A 20,409-nucleotide genomic window follows, 5' to 3' on the forward strand; every position below is an offset into this window, starting at 1 on the left:
CATGTGACCCGACAGGGCGGCACAAGAAGCAGGATGGCAATGGCAGAAGCCACAAGGATTCTCCGATGGGCGGAAAATCACGTACTAGCACTGTCAGCAGTGTTCATTCCGGGAGTGGACAACTGGGAAGCAGACTTCCTCAGCAGACACGACCTACACCCGGGAGAGTGGGGACTTCATCCAGAAGTCTTCCTGCTGTTGGTAAACCGTTGGGAAAGGCCACAGGTGGACATGATGGCGTCCCGCCTCAACAAAAAGCTAAAGAGATATTGCGCCAGGTCAAGGGACCCTCAGGCGTTAGCTGTGGACGCTCTAGTGACACCGTGGGTGTACCAGTCGGTTTATGTGTTCCCTACTCTGCCTCTCATACCAAAGGTACTGAGAATAATAAGATGGCGAGGAGTAAGAACGATACTCGTGGTTCCGGATTGGCCAAGAAGGGCTTGGTACCCGGAACTTCAGGAAATTATATCAGAGGACCCATGGCCTCTGCCGCTCAGACAGGACCTGCTTCAGCAGGGGCCCTGTCTGTTCCAAGACTTACCGCGGCTGCGTTTGACGGCATGGCGATTGAGCGCCGGATCCTGAAGGAAAAGGGTATTCCGGAAGAAGTCATTCCTGCGCTTATTAAACCCAGGAAAGATGTTACGGCAAAGCATTATCACCGCATGTGGCGGGAATATGTTGCATCGTGCGGGGCCAAAAAGGCCCCAACAGAGGAATTTCCACTAGGTCGATTTCTACATTTCCTGCAAGCAGGAGTGAATATGGGCCTAAGTCTAGGCTCCATTAAAGTACAGATCTCGGCTCTGTCGATTTTCTTTCAAAAAGAATTAGCTTCAGTACCTGAAGTTCAGGCATTGTGAAAGGAGTGCTGCATATTCAGCCCCCGTTTGTGCCCCCTGTGGCACCTTGGGATCTCAACGTGGTGTTGAGTTTTCTTAAAATCACATTGGTTTGAGCCACTAAAAACCGTGGATCTAAAATATTTCACGTGGAAAGTGGTCATGTTATTGGCCTTGGCTTCAGCCAGGCGAGTGTCAGAATTGGCGGCTTTATCATGTAAAAGCCCTTATCTGATTTTCCATATGGATAGGGCAGAATTGAGGACTCGTCCCCAATTTCTTCCTAAGGTGGTGTCAGCGTTTCACCTGAACCAGCCTATTGTGGTGCCGGCGGCTACTAGTGAATTGGAGGACTCCAAGTTGCTAGACGTTGTCAGGGCCCTGAAAATATATGTTTCCAGGACGGCTGGAGTCAGAAACTCTGACTCGCTGTTTATCCTGTATGCACCCAACAAGCTGGGTGCTCCTGCTTCTAAGCAGTCTATTGCTCGCTGGACTTGTAGTACAATTCAGCTTGCACATTCTGTGGCAGGCATACCACAGCCAAAAATCTGTAAATGCCCATTCCACAAGGAAGGTGGGCTCATCTTGGGCGGCTGCCCGAGGGGTCTCGGCTTTACAACTTTGCCGAGCAGCTACTTGGTCAGGGGCAAACACGTTTGCAAAATTCTACAAATTTGATACCCTGGCTGAGGAGGACCTGGAGTTCTCTCATTCGGTGCTACAGAGTCATCCGCACTCTCCTGCCCGTTTGGGAGCTTTGGTATAATCCCCATGGTCCTTACGGAGTTCCCAGCATCCACTAGGACGTTAGAGAAAATAAGAATTTACTCACCGGTAATTCTATTTCTCGTAGTCCGTAGTGGATGCTGGGCGCCCATCCCAAGTGCGGATTGTCTGCAATACTTGTATATAGTTATTGTTAACTAAAGGGTTATTGTTGAGCCATCTGTTGAGAGGCTCAGTTGTTTTCATACTGTCAAACTGGATATAGTATCACGAGTTGTACGGTGTGATTGGTGTGGCTGGTAAGAGTCTTACCCGGGATTCTAAATCCTTCCTTATTATGTCAGCTCGTCCGGGCACAGTGTCCTAACTGAGGCTTGGAGGAGGGTCATAGTGGGAGGAGCCAGTGCACACCAGGTAGTCATAAATCTTTCTAGAGTGCCCAGCCTCCTTCGGAGCCCGCTATTCCCCATGGTCCTTACGGAGTTCCCAGCATCCACTACGGACTACGAGAAATAGAATTACCGGTGAGTAAATTCTTATTTTATTCCCTAACAGGTGCTGTACATAGAGCCACTGTTGCTGCCTCCTGGGCGGCAAAAGGTATTGAAGCATGGGTTCAGGCACTGGAGTAAGAGCTACCTGATGAATTATCTGACAAGGCCAGACAATATCTGTCTCACATTACCACCGCTGCCTATTCTATTCAGGAAGCGTCCTCTGAGGCAGGTGTATTGGCGGCTAAGGCCTCGACTACTTCTGTCCTCCAGAGAAGGTCCTGAAGCTTCAGGACGGGATAAGATGCTTCCTTTGTCGGACCAGAGGTTAGATATACTCAGCAATGCAAGTACTGGGTCTGATGGTGTCGGCATTCGACATGGTGGAATACGCTCAATTTCATTCCCGCCCTCTGCAGAGGTTAATCCTTTCCAAATGGGACGGCCTACCTCATCGGATCAGATCTCATATGATCACTTTGACTCCGGAGGTTCATCTACCGCTGACCTATCAGGACCAGCAATTAAGCAGGGGCCGTCCCTTATGGATCCCCGACTGGGTCCAGCTGCCAACGGATGCCAGCCTGACGGGATGGGGAGCGGTGTTGGAGCAACACTCTTTTCATGTTCGGTGGACCAAGGAGGAATCACTCATCCCGATAAACATTCTGGAGTTGTGGGCAGTGTTCAGTGCGTTGTCTCTTGCCCTGCTTCTATTACAGAACAGGCCTGTTCAAATACGGTCAGACAACGCCACCACGGTGGCATACATCAACCATCAAGGCGGCACTCGAAGATGCATGGCAATGTTGGAAGTGTCAAAAATCCTTCAATGGGCGGAACGCCATCTGCCAGCAATATCGGCAGTGTTCATACCGGGTGTCCTCAACGGGAAAGCGGACTTCCTCAGTCGCCAGGACGTGCACGCCAGGGAGTGGAGTCTTCATCCAGAAGTCTTTCAACTACTAGTGGACAAGTGGGGCCTACCAGATGTAGACCAGATGGCATCTTGACACAGTCACAAAGTTCCGGTCTTCAGATCAAAGGATCCCAAGGAGCGTTCATGGACGCATTAGCCATTCCATGGAACTTTCGGCTGTCTTACGTGTTCCCGCCAGTGTCAAACCTGCCCAGGGTCCTGCGGAAGTTCAAGCAAGAAGGAGGAATACTGCTTCTAGTCGCTCCAGCGTGGCGTAGTCTGCATTGGTTCTCAGACCTGCAGGGTCTATCGATAGAGCGTCCTCTTCTACTTCAATGACCGGACCTCCTCGTACAGGGCCCTTGTCTCTACCCAGACCGGCTTTGACGGCGTGGCTCTGGAAGCTTCACTCCTGAGGGCAAAAGGATTTTCTGAGGCGGTCATCCAAACTATGTTGAAGGCCTGCAAACCGGCATCTGCCCAGATCTATTACAGAGTCTGGAATTCTTATTTCACCTGGTGTGCTGATAATTATGATTATCACAGATTCAAGACGTCCAGAATGCTGGCTTTCCTGCAACAAGGCCTGGACTTAGGCGCTCGTCTGGCCTCCCTCAAGGTTCACATATCTGCCTTGCCGGTGTGGCTTCAGAGAAAAATTGCATCTATACCTGACGTTCATACATTCACTCAGGGTGTATTGCATTTTCAAACTCCCTATGTCCCTCCTGTGGCTCCATGGGATTTGTCTGTTGTCCTGAATGCCCTGCAAGAGTCTCCATTTGAACCTCTTGAGTCAGTGGACCTTTAAATGGCTTACGGCCAAGGTCCCATACTTACTGGCTATTGCCTCTGCCAGAAGGATGTCGGACCTAGGCGCTTTGTCTTGTCGTCCACCCTTTCTGATAATTCATCGTGACAGAGCAGTTCTTAGAACTCGCCCTGGTTATTTACTTAAGCTGGTGGCATCTTTTCACCTTAATCAAGGGATTGTGGTTCCGGCCTTCATCTCTTCTGAATTGTCCTCCAAAGAACGGTCTTTGGATGTGGTGCGGAATCTCTGCATATATGTGGAGAGAACTGCCTCTATTAGGAGGTCAGATACCCTCTTTGTACTGTGTGGTTTTCACAAACGTGGCTGGCCTGTGAATAAGCAAACCTTGGCCAGATGGACAAGCTTACACACAGGCTAGACTTCCAGCTTCTGCTGCTATTAAAGCCCATTCTACTTGGTCTGTTGGACCTTCTCGGGCGGCCAGCCGTTGCGCTTTCGCAGTACAATTGTGCAAGGCGGCTACATGGTCCTCAGTGAACGCGTTCATTAGGTTCTATGCCTTTGATACTTCCGATTCCTTTGGACATCGGGTTCCTATACCCGCTACGGCGCGTCCCCTCACATGAGGAACTGCTTTAGAATGTCCCCGATGTATACACTGTGGAACACAGTGTACCTTACTACAGAAAAGGAGATTTATGGTAGACTTACCATTGTTAAATCTTTCTGCGAGGTATACTGGGTTCTACAGGGCGGCCACCCTGATGCACCTAGCTTCTATGGGTTTGTATGGCATTAGCCGCTGGTCCTTTTCTCCTGTCTTGAGAATGTGGTTCTATGTGACTAACATCTGCCTTCTCTTTTACATGCTCCTGCATTGGACTGGTTAATGAAAAATTAGCTCACAGTGCCTGGAGGTGGGGTTATAGAGGAGGCCCCAGTGCATCCTGGGACAGCTAAAGCTTTAATCTGTTGGTGCCTGGATCAAGATCCATCTCTACACCCCGATGTATTTCCTGTGGAACCCAGTGTACTTCGCAGAAAAAGATTTAACAAAGGTAAGTCTACCATAAATCTCCTATTGTAAGGTATCTAAGCAGCAGTTCCTATGCTGTGTATGAGGATAGGTACACTGGCGTCTGGAGTGTACTGTGCTTGTACTAGGCATAAGTAACCTTATTATTGAGAGAGGAAACCTGCTAAATCCATTGTATGTGTGAGTTAGTGAGAACACGGATGTCTGCTGCTGCATGTGACTGCACAATTCTTAGAATATTCATGAACCCACAGACAAGCTGCTTCCTCTTCTACAGGCAGAATACAGTGCTGACAGCATGTGGTGAATGGGGGAAGGGATTGTCTGCCTGTATGGAGCATATGGTGTATACAAACGTATTGATGAATGTAGTTGCATTAAGCACAGTGCTCTGTTGCTGCGCCCTCTGTGTCATGAGCCTGACTGGGTGAGGGCATTTAAAAAAAAGTTGAAAAAGCATAAAGTGGATTTAAACTTGTAATTTTGGTCGTTTATCGCAATCTTCTATATAAATAAAGTACCACTATGGCCGGTATCCTATTAGGTGCAATACTTTTTTGGCATGATAGCACTGTATTTGACTGATGATCATTATTGCGCGATCCATGTGTTATCGCGGCTCTGACAGCTACGCCTGAGGCACCGAAGCATAATCCCCAATAAATGCTGCGTATTTCCTGAGGCACCCGAAGCATAACCCCCAATAAGTGCTGCGTATTGCCTGAGGCACCTGAAGCATAATCCCCAATAAATGCTGCGTATTGCCTGAGGCACCTGAAGCATAATCCCCAATAAATGCTGCGTATTGCCTGAGGCACCCGAAGCATAACCCCCAATAAGTGCTGCGTATTGCCTGAGGCACCTGAAGCATAATCCCCAATAAATGCTGCGTATTGCCTGAGGCACCCGAAGCATAATCCCCAATAAATGCTGCGTATTGCCTGAGGCACCCGAAGCATAATCCCCAATAAATGCTGCGTATTGCCTGAGGCACCTGAAGCGTAATCTCCAATAAGTGCTGCATATTGCCTGAGGCACCTGAAGCCTAATCTCCAATAAATGCTGCATATTGCCTGAGGCACCTGAAGCGTAATCTCCAATAAGTGCTGCGTATTGCCTGAGGCACCTGAAACATAATCCCCAATAAATGGTGTGTATTGCCTGAGGCACCGAAGCATAATCCCCAATAAGTGCTGCGTATTGCCTGAGGCACCCGAAGCATAATCCCCAATAAATGCTGCGTATTGCCTGAGGCACCCGAAGCATAATCCCCAATAAATGCTGCGTATTGCCTGAGGCACCCGAAGCATAATCCCCAATAAATGCTGCGTATTGCCTGAGGCACCTGAAGCGTAATCTCCAATAAGTGCTGCGTATTGCCTGAGGCACCTGAAGCGTAATCTCCAATAAGTGCTGCATATTGCCTGAGGCACCTGAAGCGTAATCTCCAATAAATGCTGCGTATTGCTTGAGGCACCTGAAGCATAATCCCCAATAACTGCTGCGTATTGCCTAAGGCACCTGACGCATAATCTCCAATAAATGCTGCATATTGCCTGAGGCACCTGAAGCATAATCTCCAATAAATGCTGCGTATTGCTTGAGGCACCTGAAGCATAATCCCCAATAAATGCTGCGTATTGCCTGAGGCACCCGAAGCATAATCCCCAATAAATGCTGCGTATTGCCTGAGGCACCCGAAGCATAATCCCCAATAAATGCTGCGTATTGCCTGAGGCACCTGAAGCGTAATCTCCAATAAGTGCTGCATATTGCCTGAGGCACCTGAAGCGTAATCTCCAATAAATGCTGCGTATTGCTTGAGGCACCTGAAGCATAATCCCCAATAACTGCTGCGTATTGCCTGACGCATAATCTCCAATAAATGCTGCATATTGCCTGAGGCACCTGAAGCGTAATCTCCAATAAATGCTGCATATTGCCTGAGGCACCTGAAGCGTAATCTCCAATAAGTGCTGCGTATTGCCTGAGGCACCTGAAGCGTAATCTCCAATAAATGCTGCATATTGCCTGAGGCACCTGAAGCGTAATCTCCAATAAGTGCTGCGTATTGCCTGAGGCACCTGAAGCGTAATCTCCAATAAATGCTGCGTATTGCCTGAGGCACCTGACGCGTAATCCCCAATAACTGCTGCGTATTGCCTGAGGCACCCGAAGCATAATCCCCAATAAATGCTGCGTATTGCCTGAGGCACCTGAAGCATAATCCCCAATAAATGCTGCGTATTGCCTGAGGCACCTGAAGCGTAATCTCCAATAAATGCTGCATATTGCCTGAGGCACCTGAAGCGTAATCTCCAATAAATGCTGCGTATTGCTTGAGGCACCTGAAGCGTAATCTCCAATAAATGCTGCGTATTGCTTGAGGCACCTGAAGCATAATCCCCAATAACTGCTGCGTATTGCCTGACGCATAATCTCCAATAAATGCTGCATATTGCCTGAGGCACCTGAAGCGTAATCTCCAATAAGTGCTGCGTATTGCCTGAGGCACCTGAAGCGTAATCTCCAATAAATGCTGCGTATTGCCTGAGGCACCTGACGCATAATCCCCAATAACTGCTGCGTATTGCCTGAGGCACTTGACGCATAATCTCCAATAACTGCTGCGTATTGCCTGAGGCACCTGACGCATAATCTCCAATAAATGCTGCATATTGCCTGAGGCACCTGAAGCGTAATCTCCAATAAATGCTGCGTATTGCTTGAGGCACCTGAAGCATAATCCCCAATAACTGCTGCGTATTGGGGCTAATTGGATAGTCCTGTCTGAATCCATGTGCTGCTGTAACATTTTCCCCCTCTTTGACAGATTTGGTTATTTTTTTGGAAGAAAAAAAAAAAATCTCTTTGAACGGTATGCTTTGTGTAATTCTAGACTCCGTTGCATCATTTATTTTGGTTTCTGTTTGACGTTGATATCCGTTCTACGTTGGACATCTCTGCAGTGATCACTGATTTTTTTTTTTGCCTTTTGCTATCTGTTTTGTATTGTGTAAGTGTTAAGTAATGTTGGTTAGCGTGTATTGCTTTCCGCTGGTAAGAACTTTTCCAGCAAATGCATGCGCTAACGTTCGCTGCTTCGTTATGTCCATTCTGACGGGAGGAGTGTTTCTTACTGTAACCAGTCACACAGGGTAATAACTCTGGAGAGGCGGCATGCAGTGTTTTCTGAGTGACCATGCTCATGTGACCAGTCAGTATTGTTTCATTTCCAATGTGTCAGCGTTGTGTAATTGGCTGCTATGATTGTTTGCGCTTTTCAAGCTGGAATGGAGCAGACACCAAGCTTACGAGTTTGTTTGAAGCTCTGCTACTTTGGCAACTGAGAGTGCAATCATATGTGGGTGTGTACAACAAGCAGCTGTAAGTAGTACGGAGTAATCCAGCCAGTGATGGCAATTTTTGGAGCTTCGTACCAATGGATGGTGCAGTTTTGTAAAGGTTATATTGTGATTAACGTTCCTAGAAACCATGTTACGTTAAAAGTAATGGTAAAACTGGGAGAGGGTTATCGCACAGTGTGATTTTTTTTTTTTAACCGAACACATTATTATTATTATTACCTTTTTTTTAATGTAGCAGTACAAGTGGCATGTGTTATTAGTGTACAATGCAGTCATAAGTTGAAAGAACCAAAATCCTGCACAGGAGCAGAAATAGCAGTAGTGCAGTCCAGGCATCAGTCAAATGGTATCTGGTCTTTAGGTCGACCACGATTGGTCAATATGGCCAAAAGATACATGACTGTGGTCGAAATTAGTTTTTCACAATTTTTTTCTTCATTTTTAGAACTTTTTCATACTTAACCATCCCTGAGGACTGTATTTGGGAACGATCGCCTTCTCCAGAGCTCGCTCTCCATACAGGGGGATGCGGTACACGAACTGTGGGGGTTCTTGTGCTAAAAGTAAAAAAATTGACACCCCAAAACCTAAACTCGTATTATCCTTTTCATGTGTCAACCTTTTTCTTATGTATACCTTGTACCTTTTTTGGTGTCAACCTTGTTACTGTTGACCTAATGAACCATATGCATGGTGGTCTGCAGCCGGTTGCAATCACAGCATATAGATGCTATGTAGCATGTTACCATTACAATAAAGGTAAAGAGTGTCGGCTCTGTAGCTGTTCTTGCGGCATTATTATTTACTATAATCTTTCCCCAGAAATCGGTTCAGTGTGCGGTCCCTTTGGAGAGCCCTCTAACTTCATCATTTACACTCTTCTACTAAAAGTCTGTTATGTGTAACGTTTGACAAGTTAATTTTCTGTGATCAAAATGCAGCTAGAAATGCATTTTCCCATAATGGTGCTGTTGTACAGTACATACTGTGGTATACATTCAATTTGCCAACGCCGGAATCCCGACAGCTGGCAATGATTGCAGCCGGAATACTGGCGCAACAGGGCTATTCCCACTCGTGGGTGTCCATGACATTCGTAGAGTGGGAATAGATCCTGTGACGGTATATTGACGATAGGCATCCTGGCCGCTGGTAAATCCTACTGAGCCCATACTGTAGCACATTGCAGTTAGAGGATGAGGTTTATTTTCGTCCACTTCACAAATCCTTGCGCAGGGGCAGACAAGCTGTGGTCCCTCTAAATGCACCTTCTCCGCTCCATTATCTGATTTAACTAATTACGTTCCAGAATGCTGCAGTAATTTCAGCACAATCCCGATCACGCTGATAAAGCGTCTAATCCATCCAAACGCTTTATCTTTCTTTTACATGTGACATCAGAGAACAAGTGTTTAACATACTCAGAAATGTGCGGCGAGCAACCTAGGGTAAAGCCAATTAGGTGGGTGCTATAAAAGGAGAAGTGTGACAAAGAACCCACCACGTATTGACCAGATTGCACTACCGTTGTCCAATTAGCAGTGATCCATTTGGTTTGATATGTTTTACGTTAACTGTTTAACTTTTTTTTTTCTTTTAGAAATATATATCCGCTTTATTTTATTTTTATTTTCTTTTTTCAGTTAAGATGCACAGACTTACATGTCAAGAGGGGACTTACAGGTTCATGTCATTTAATTGCATGAATTCTCATCATGCCATCCTTCTCTCCTAACATTATGTGAGTGGACCAAAGCATACAGAAAACCTGGATACTACAAAGTTTACAACCTAACCAGTTATATTAATATGTGCAGGTATAATACGAGTCTCATTCATTCTAGACGCTTGAAGCTTTTTAATCTATGCAATACCAAATGTTTATTTAATTTTCTGACAAAGATTGCATTTAATATGTTCATATAACGTGTTAGACAGCCATGTTATGTTGCTATATTAGTTACTGACTGACGGGAATAATATTGACAATGAACTTGCTGTTTTATTGCTGTTTTGAATATGAAGTCTGGAATGAAGAGAACACTTGAGCACTGATATACAAGTTCCAGTATTATTGAATTTCCCAGGAGTAGAAATAATGGCTGTTTCAAGTCTTCCTATTTCTAACTATGTTTTTATACATCAACTTCTTTAGCAAAAAACACTTTTTAGCCTTAATTATTGACCTCCTTATTTGTAACTGAGTGAACTGCAATCGTAAATTAAGTTTGGGGGGAAAATGGAACAGACCATTTCTGGTGAAATGTCCCACAGAGAGATGCATATATTAAATTAGTAAATCTTGTCTTTCACTGATGTTAAAAATGTAATTGCTTGCCATAAACAGCCAGTGATCTGCATTAGACTTTTAAGTTACTGGCTAGACAGTAAAGGAGTTAAAGCTTAGCTCCTATATTGGGTGAAAGGTCATCATACCCAGGGGGTCCATCACTAGAGCCATGGGAGATGCAGTCTGTTTCCTGGGGTCACCATGATTCGTCTCTAAGCTCTGGCTAAAAATAGGGCTGCGTGATGCTGCTGAGAGGGAGTGAGCGGAAGGACCAATCAGAAGCCGCAATCAGAGACTGCACCTTTTGGATTGCCCCTTCCACGAACTCCTTCCTTCTGCCACAGCCATTTTAAAGTGGAAAACTGAAATCTTCAGCTGTAGTATAACTTTCCAATGGCTTAATGTAACCAAATAATGTTTTTGTGTATTGTAAAGAATTCCAGTACACATGACAATCTGCAAAAAAAAGACAAAACCGTTTTTACTTAATGTCTAAATTTAACGTGTAGAGAACAGTTTAGATGTGTGTGTGTGCGCGTGTGTGTGTGTGTGTATGTATGTGTGTGTGTGTGTGTGTGTGTGTGTGTGTGTATATATATATATATATATATATATATATATACACATACACACACACATACTTTGTTCTTGGTCTGTAATACTTCACTTTAATATTTAAGCTCCTTTTGAATAAAAATAATCATGTAGTACAAAATATACTTTTACATTTTATATATATATATTTCTGGTCAACAAATATATTTGTTTATAATCTACATATTACAAAGAGTTTTTACCAATTACCAGTCCCTTTACATACCTAGTTAGCTCCTTCATGTCGTATGATTTATAACATTTTAATGAAGCAATTTTGTATAATACCACTTTTTGAACCCAGTTTACACTCCTATGTAATTTTAGTTTGTTTGTAAACGTATTTGCATATAGTTCTCTGGATGACAATGTTATTTACTGCTATTATATAGAATGTTGTGTAAATATGTACAAGGAAAACAGCCACACTTTGTTTTCCTTATTTTGTTTAATTTCCCTCTCAAAAGGGCATTTCAAGGGGAAGCGTTCACCTTAAACATGGTGAAGGGAATTATTATATGGGATATGAGTTCACATTAGTTGATGGTTTTATTTTTAAGAGCTTGTGATAAGCTAACCTTATGTTTTGGAAGATTAGGACACTTGATATATGAAGTGTCCCGTTTGTAGACTCATACGGCTGGTCTAAATCATGTGACACCTGTAACACAACGTATTCAATTCTCAGGCAGGCCATCGGCCACCTTAATGTCAGTTGTATGACATATCTAGTCCTTGGGCATCCAGACGAACCTATGATATCTTTATGCCTTTCCTTAGCAAATGAATCCTGAATCTGAAGTTTTTTATTAAATGTAAATATTAATTGGTGATTATTTTATTTTACCTAATTATTTACAAATAGGATTTCAAATGGAGACTTTGGGGAATAGGTAATAGCTTTCGGGATTCAGGCAGCTGTGTGAATTTGCCGATTTAAAATTATGATCACTTAAAATCTAGTGGCTAAAAGGCAAAGCCAGTCAAGTTTTCGGCCTTTTAAAATATTGCCAGTTTAAAACTTGCAGGCTTATATTTACCACTTTATGTATGGGAAGAGCTCTTTAATCGTGTACACCACAACTAGTATCACTGCCTGAGCTAGACAGCAACTTTACCGGACAGAAGTGCAGACCCACTATTGGGAGTCGCTGTAATGCTGGTGTGTAGTGATCCTCTACAGACATTAGGGGGGTATTCAATGAAAGGATCCAACGTGTGTATTCAATTCTCGGCCAAACCTGACAGGTTTGGCCTGTTCCAGACAATGGCAATCCAACTTTTTTTAAAGTCGTATTGACTTTGTCTGAAACGGAGCTAAAACCTGTCTGGTTTGGCCGCGCTTCCGACAATACACGTGGATCAATGGCTTGATCCGCGTGCATTCCGACAGGCTTTAAACAAGTCGGATTTCCCGACTTGTCGAAAATAAGGGCCAGCATTGAATAGGTCGGAACCCCTTCTGACCTAAACCTGTCGGAAACTGCCGTCTTTCCGACAAGACAGCAGTTTCCAACAAAAATGGAATACCCCCTACTGTCAGATCAGTGCGCTAGCATGAAGAAATCTAGAGCTGTCTGAGCAAAATACAGGCCAGGTCTATAATGGTCCAGTATGCTTTATCAGACATGTCTACCATACTTGGCATCCACAGGGGATTTTATATGTATATTATTTATGAATTAAAAATATATTTACAATGTCTCAAGCGGACCAGTTTTCACAGTCAGATGCCAAATTTCACTAAATCACAAAGTACATAATGTAACTTTTTTTTTAAATTATTATTATTACTATTAGAAGGCTGGGGAATGAATACAGTAATAATTGCACCCATACATCAAATGTAGTTTTGGGGGACACATTACATAGGACAGTAATTTTTAGAGCCATTGCAGGACCAGCTGGATCAGAATAGGAGATTCTATATTGGGGGGAGGGGGCTGGTTGTGAGGGGAGGGGGTGCTATTACTTGACAACATGGGAAACTTGTAAAATAAATCATCATGTGAGCCAACAATTTGAGGGGTTTGAGGAGTGCAGGTAGCAGACATATCTTATTTGCTTTCACCCAAACCTACACTGCAACCATAAGATGTTTCATGTATGGTTATTCTAATATTATCCATATTTTCGTCCAGGACACCTGCACAAAGATTTTTAATTTGTATCCATGTCCAAAGTGAGGTACAGCACAATCTGACATCACAGGTCTGAAATGCATTACTATAGGTAATAATTACAAGAAATCAAATTGTATGGAATTAATAAGAGGCAATCCTCCTGTATCACTGTTGTAGACCAACTCCTGCCCTGCTTCTATTAACTGTTGTCCTCTTTGTAATCTACAAATCTGTAAACCATCAAATAAAACGTTTGTACTTGCAGGATTCAGTATGGATCTCTAAGAAGCGGTTTAATATTGGAGACGAGTTAGTGTTCAGCTGACATGTACAGGACTGCATGTAAATGTTTTATGCTAGCTTCATAAGGAATATCTCCTCTAAACCTGATCTTCAGCAGTGCCTAGATTTCATGTAGTCGCCTCAAGCATGTCTGTCCGCTACCCATGTCTCACTCGCCAAACATGGAATGGTCATTAATAAGGGGCTCTCATTACATTAACATTTTAGAGCAACTGAAGCAACATAAAAGTTGAATATGAATTGTAGAAGGAATCCTGTTGGTTGTTTAGTGGGTATGCGGTTAAAATACCACCTGTCTGGATCCCGACTGTCTCAATACCGACGCCAGGATCCCGACGGGTACTATACTGCCACTGGAATACCGGCGAAGTAGGAGATTCCCCCTCTGTGGAATCAGAGTGAGAACAGAACCTGTGGCAAGCCTCATTTACCACAGAGCCCGCATCGCGGTGAGTGCAGTGAGCCCACAAGGGGCTTGGTTGTGCTGGCCCCCTGCCGGCATTTTGGCTCACATGATGCCCATGTCTGTATACTGACATTCGGCATCCCATACCGATCCCACTAAGTGTTCGTAGCTGTTCATCTAGCTATACAATTTGGTAGACTAGTGCCCCAATTTGGCATTCTTCAGAACCCCCCCCCCCCCCCCCTGCTCCCCAAGACAAAAATAAAGGTGACATTTACAGCATATTTAATATCCACAAGTGCAGTAGTAAAGGCGAATGAGCTATATGTATGTATGTATATATATATATATATATATATATATATATATCATATACATATATATATATATATATACGGTAGCATAGGTCCGGCACTCCTCGATGAAGCTATAATAATATACCGGTGCCTTCACATGTACTGCAGTACATACATATAGTTACCCCGGTGCGGCACTCGGTACTTGACAAACGGACTCTGGAAACCAGTATAGTTTAACAACGTTTCAGTGCTCGCCGGCACTATCGTCAGGTTTATAAACCTGACGATAGTGCCGGCGAGCACTGAAACGTTGTTAAACTATACTGGTTTCCAGAGTCCGTTTGTCAAGTACCGAGTGCCGCACCGGGGTAACTATATATATATATATATATATATATATATATATATATATATATATATATATCATATACAGGTAGTACTCCATATCTGGTAGTTCAGGCTGTGTATATGACACCTGGGCGCTGTCCCCAGGATGTTTCATTATGGTATGCAAATACTTCTGGTAGCAAGCGTTTCGGATATGGGAAGCTCAACCTGTAGTGTAAAACATAACTGGACTTTGCAATACAGGTTGAGTATCCCTAATCCAAAATTCCAAATCCCACATTTTTGGGTCCCATACTGAGATAATGACATATATATTATATGTGTACATATATTTAATATATATGTCATTATCTCAGTATGGAACCCAAAAATGTGGAATTTTGGCTAAGGGATACTCAACCTGTAATACATACCATTTCAGTAACATTTAATAGTAAAGACCCCTAACGATCCAAATTGTTTTCCACAAACAAAATGTTAAATCAGTGTCTGTTTCTACTGCACATTGAGATATGTAATGTGGGGAGATGAATCTGCTGTAATGGCTCCCGCATATGTGCGCTGCAACACTTGGTACTTCTGTTACAATTGGTTAATGCTTTCACTGATGTTATGGTGTGTAACCATTGTTTTTCTTAATTTGTATTGATATGAATTCTAATGCTATGACTGTCTAACTATAGCCAAACTACATCCTTGTTTGAAAGTACATAAAAATTGATTTTTTTTCTGTTCATTATGACACTTGATTTTATATATTTTGTTTTTAAACTTGGTTTTAGCTCTTTTTCACTTTGTATTTTATTTTGATTAAATTCCACTTTTATTTTACATTGTGTTTGTGTTTTATTTCCATTGTTATTCATGTATTCATTTTTTGCTACACGTTGTTTTACAGCAAGTTATATGTTTATCTTCTTCAAGACCGGAGTTAATTGTTACCCCTTTCACCCATGCGACCTGGGAAATTGCCAGGTCATCCCAACACTGGTAAAGAACATGGTTGGGGACCCTGGACGTTGACCCGGGTAGTTTGCATTCACACATATCAAAATCCCGGGTTGATGCACCTTGACGTGCAAAAATCCAGAATTTTGATTTAAGTGTGAAAGGGGCTATAACGAGGACCATTTTCAAGGTCTTGTACTACATTCGCTTAGCTAGGCTACTATGGAATTATTTTATCCAGACAACTTTAATTTTTTATTTTAAAGTTGTGAACATGTACTTTTATGTGCATAAGTAGGGGGGGGGGGGAGAAGTAATGTTACATAACAAACCCTGAAAATTATGCTGTGATGCATTTGGGTATAAGAGATCAAATTGTGGCACTCGCCCCCTGCTGGCCATCTAAACGAATGGGCATGTATCAGAGCTATTTAGTTGTTTCTCCGATCAGACGCCCATTACCTGTAGTGTGCACATTTTTTTTCTTGCAGCTTTTAGATGTGCGAGAAAAAAAGTGTGAAAAGTCCGTAGTTTGGACGCCCAAACGAGAAATTTAGACTGGTGTAGACGCTCTGGTAGACGCTCTGCGTGGATAAACCTAGAGCTGTCAGTTGCATTAAATACTAATGGGCGTCTGATCGAAACAACTGTGATCTCAACTATAGTTAAGGTCAACTCAAAAGCCATCTTTAAAGTACATTTTCCCTAGCTGCATGTAAAAAAAACAAAAAACAAACAAACACATGGCCTCTGCCCAACTACCCAAAATCTAGAGCATCCTAAGATATACACATTACACACAGCAACTAGTGTCCACCATACAATACAGAGAACATCCCAGTCACCACCAAGCAACACTGAGAGCATAGAAATATCAGTCTGTTGGAGAGTTGAACTATTAAGCACAAATTATAAAGTGGCTGCTTATAACCTGCAGGGGCATTTGCAATAGTTGCATGGTTCATGAGTTTCTTACCATTAGGGGAAAAAGGGTTTCTCATTTTATTTGTATCCTGGCATCTGCAAGTGAGCAATTTTTCTGGTTTATTACCAAAATTATTAGTTTTTTGCTGGAGTTGGTAAGGGGCAGTTTTAATGCAGGACAGGAATAACTTTTTATTATAGTTTTTGAGTGGAAACCAATTCTCGGGGTCACTGATAGGATGAGCATTATGTAGGGATTTCACTTGAGCTAAACTGATAGCCAATGTAAATCTATCCTACGGAGGCTAGCAAAGTTTTAATATACGATTTGGTGAGTACCCTATGTTACCTTTTTATTTGTTGTACAATACTGAGGGCATCACAATGAACGTCAAACAATAGATAACATCCTTGTTTACATATCCACACCCCATATTACCTGTCAAAGGTACCTGAATCAACCCTTTTCAATCTACTTCAACTGCTTGTCCTGCTTAGGGGCATACACACTAGCTGATTTCTGCATAAAAAATAAACGATAACATATATGCCCAGTCATTGTTCCCTTTTGGAACTTGGTCCACTCCCTCCTGAATTCCCTTCTGGAATCTCCCATGTTGAAAGATCCCTGGACCTTTCTGCTATGTTACCCTCCCCCAATCCTTGATAAATTCTCCAAAAAATTGGCTACACATATTCTAACTGCGGCAAAATCGCTGATTGCTCTCAACTGGAAACGCCCTTCTCCCCCCTCGCTCTCCTCTCTTAAAGCCAAAATTTGGCATATTGCATCTATGGAGAGGATTACGTACTATCTACATGATCGGGATCACGCTTTCGAGCAGGTCTGGACTCCCTGGCTCCTTGCAGAGCGTGGATCATCCCCCTCCCCTCCAGTCCATAGCTCCACCCGCTGACCCATGGGCGACAGCTACTACCTCTTCATTCTTTCTCCTTTTTTCTTTCTTTCTTTTCTAGTCTGGCAGCTTTTACAATATCTACTGATATGTGACTACCTTGTGGTCTTCCCCTTTTCTCCCCCCCCCCTTCCCTCGGCCCCCCTACATTTAATACTTAATTGCCATTGTTTCCTTTTTGTTTATTCTTGTTCCTCATTTTAAAATTGTGTTCCCTATTGGACGATGGTTTTCGGACCATCTGCCCTCTCTCTCATTGTATTGTTTTACCACAGTGTTTGACCATGCAAAATAAAGAATTATAAAAAAATAAATAAACGATAACGACATTTCTACAGCGGGGTACACTGGGATTCCACAGGGAATAACATCGGGGTGTAGAGTTGGATCTTGATCCGAGGCACCAACAGGCTAAAGCTTTGACTGTTCCCAGGATGCACTGCACCGCCTCCTCTAGCCTCTCCTCCAGGCACTGGAGCTCAGTTTGAAAGTTTGTGCCTGCAGTGCAGGTCACTAACGGGGGGCTGCGCTAGGCAGCCCTGAAAAAGCTTTTCTAGAAGACTTCAAGGGCCGCTGCACAAGCACTAGTTGCAGCTGTATACTCCCGCGGCCTGGTTCCCGGGTAATTACAGCGGAGGCACTCCAGTCAACAGGCACACATCACCGCTGCTCCCCTCCTGGATCGCGTGGCCTCACTTCAGAGAGGAGGTAAGAAGGTATTGCTATCCGGTCGCGGTCCCAGGAGATGGACCGCGCCGCTGGCGTGGACACTGTGGCCGTGCAGGGCCCCGCTATATTAACCAGGGCAGGGAGCACAGGTCGGATTTACTAAAATCCGTTTATTATAGGCTCCATAGTACCTGTTGGTGAAGTCCAGCAGAAGGGATAAGGCGCTGACCTGTAGCCCCTTCCCAAGTTCCAGGCGCCATCTACAGCAGGTGTTCCTGCCCTGGAGCTGCATTTCTCTCTCTTCCTCACTCCCTGTCAGCGTTCGGGCATAGCTGCGCTGATTCTGGGACTGCTGGGCACTGTCTCCTCTGTAAAGCCGCCTGCCTCATCAGCGCTGTGCATTTACAGGACACGTAAGTATTCTACATGCCGTTTAGACAGCGTTAGTTAAGAACAAGTGCACTTCTATATGAATATTTACTACAAGTATTCTGTGATCTAAATCCAGTGTTTACTGTGCATTGTTATATCTGTGTACATGCATTTCTATATGTGGTATTACTAGTCCAGTGCAGTTTTATTTATATGTAGTAAATTCTTCATTTACCCTATGACTGTGTGTGCCTATAGCTGCTGTGTGGTTTCTATTCTGTGTATCACACATATTGCTATCACTAAATTCTGTACCCTGGGGGATCTAAGTGCGTCAGGGTCTCGTATACCATATAGTGTTCCACAGGATATACGGTTTTGTATTTTTCACTGTGTTTCAGTCACCTCACACAGCTTAAATCCTCTGTGCTTTACATTTGGTGTCACACAATACAGGGGTTGGTTTTTTTTCAAGGTATTGTTTTTGTCTGGCCATATTGTACTGTTGCGCCCTAAGGCTACATTCCCAATAATGTCTGCTACACAGGGCGGGTAATCCGCAGGCTCTCCTGCATCATGCAGTGCTAGCACCACGGATTTGACTGTGGAAAAGGTTTCAGCTGAGGGTTCAAAGTACTGGGTGCCCTGCATCTTCCAGTCAGTCTGCAGCACCTGTGGCTAATCAAGACTCGCCTTGGGCTGCTTTTTCAAATATGCTGACTAAGCTTGTAACACGACTTACGCCGCCTGTGGGACCTCCTGTGCCTTTACAGCCACATATTGTCTGTGTAGTTAATCCGCCATGGGTGGATACTCTGTCAACCCAATTACAGCAATTAAGTCAGTCCTTGGTTAACCACAAACCTTACCCTCGCCCTACTGGGACCCAAGGGTCCTCTAAGCCGGCCATTTCTTCCTCACAATCCACTGATATTTCGGATGATTCCTCCGATGAGGATGGGGATTATACTGATCATTCTGATACGGATACAGTTGTTTCTGATAAGGAATCTACAAAGCAGGTTGATGTTCCTGAAATATTGGAGGCTATTAAGCCGATTCTCCAGATTGATGATGAGATTGAACCTCCTACGTCTAAGAAACCTGATAAGTTTAAATGTCAGACGGTTGCTAAAGTAGTTTTACCTCATTCTGACCTCTTAATTGACATGCCAGGAAGCCTGGTCTTCTCCAGGAAATAAATTTTCCCTGTCTAAAAGGATATGGGTTTGTTATCCTATCCCTGCGGAGTTGAGTAACAAGTGGGGAACTCCACCGCCGGTGGACTCTCATGTCGCCTGTCTAGTGGTGTCTTCTACTCTGCTTGTCAACCACAGTCACTTCACTGAAGGAACCGACGGATAAGCGTGTGGAGGGATGCCTTAAGTCTATCTACACACTTACTGGTGCTGTACATATACCCACTATGGCAGCCTCTTGAGCTGCAAAAGCTATTGAAGCATGGGTTCAGGTAGTTGAGGATGAGCGACCTCTAAATTTTTTCTGACAATGCTAGACAATATCTGTCGTATATTACCAGTCTCTCACTATATTCAGGAGGCGGCCTCTGATGCTGGTGTAATGGCGGTCAAGGCATCTACTACGTCTGTCCTGGCTCGCCGGAGTTTGTGGTTAAGGTCATGGAAAGTGGACATGGACTCCAAAAAGACCTTGGAGGTGCTCCCTTTTAAGGGGGAAATACTATTTGGGGAGGATCTGAACAAGATCGTGACTGACTTGGCAACAGCCAAGACTGCATGTCTCCCAAGTACCAATCCTTCTGCTCCAAAGGTCAAGAGTACCACTTTTCATTCCTTTCGACCTCCAGGTAAAGCAAAGGGTCAGGCATAACCGAGACAGGCTCGTACTTCCAAAACCACCAAGCCCAAGTCTAAGCAATCTTGGGCCGCCCGTCAGCCTGCTTCCAAACAGGATAAGCCTGCAGCATGACAGGGAGGGCCTCCTCCTGGGGGACCCTAGGGTGGGAGGTCAACTTCTGCAGTTCGCCCAGGCCTGGTTAAGGACCACTTTGGACGCCTGGGTGCGGGAA

The 20,409-nt window shown here is 44.0% G+C and overlaps 1 protein-coding gene across 7 annotated transcripts in view; it reads left to right on the forward strand.

The window, feature by feature from the left end:
- The window catches only part of SEPTIN8 (septin 8), a 362,068-nt gene that overhangs the window by 239,202 nt on the left and 102,457 nt on the right, over positions 1-20,409 (forward strand). The window contains exons 10-11 of one of the 7 annotated variants that reach the window (XR_010179623.1): positions 9,810-9,983; positions 13,439-14,368. The exons of 5 other annotated variants lie outside the window; for them this stretch is intronic. Coding sequence is in view for 1 of the 2 variants with exons in the window: in XM_063928174.1 (XP_063784244.1) it covers positions 9,810-9,813 (4 nt within the window). In the remaining variant the exon portion in view is untranslated. Of the gene's footprint in view, positions 1-9,809; positions 14,378-20,409 lie in introns of those variants that run through there. One more of the 7 variants, XM_063928174.1, reaches the window with a different exon arrangement.

The sequence above is a fragment of the Pseudophryne corroboree genome, chromosome 6 (genome assembly GCF_028390025.1).
Source record: "Pseudophryne corroboree isolate aPseCor3 chromosome 6, aPseCor3.hap2, whole genome shotgun sequence".
NCBI classification, from domain to species: domain Eukaryota; kingdom Metazoa; phylum Chordata; class Amphibia; order Anura; family Myobatrachidae; genus Pseudophryne; species Pseudophryne corroboree.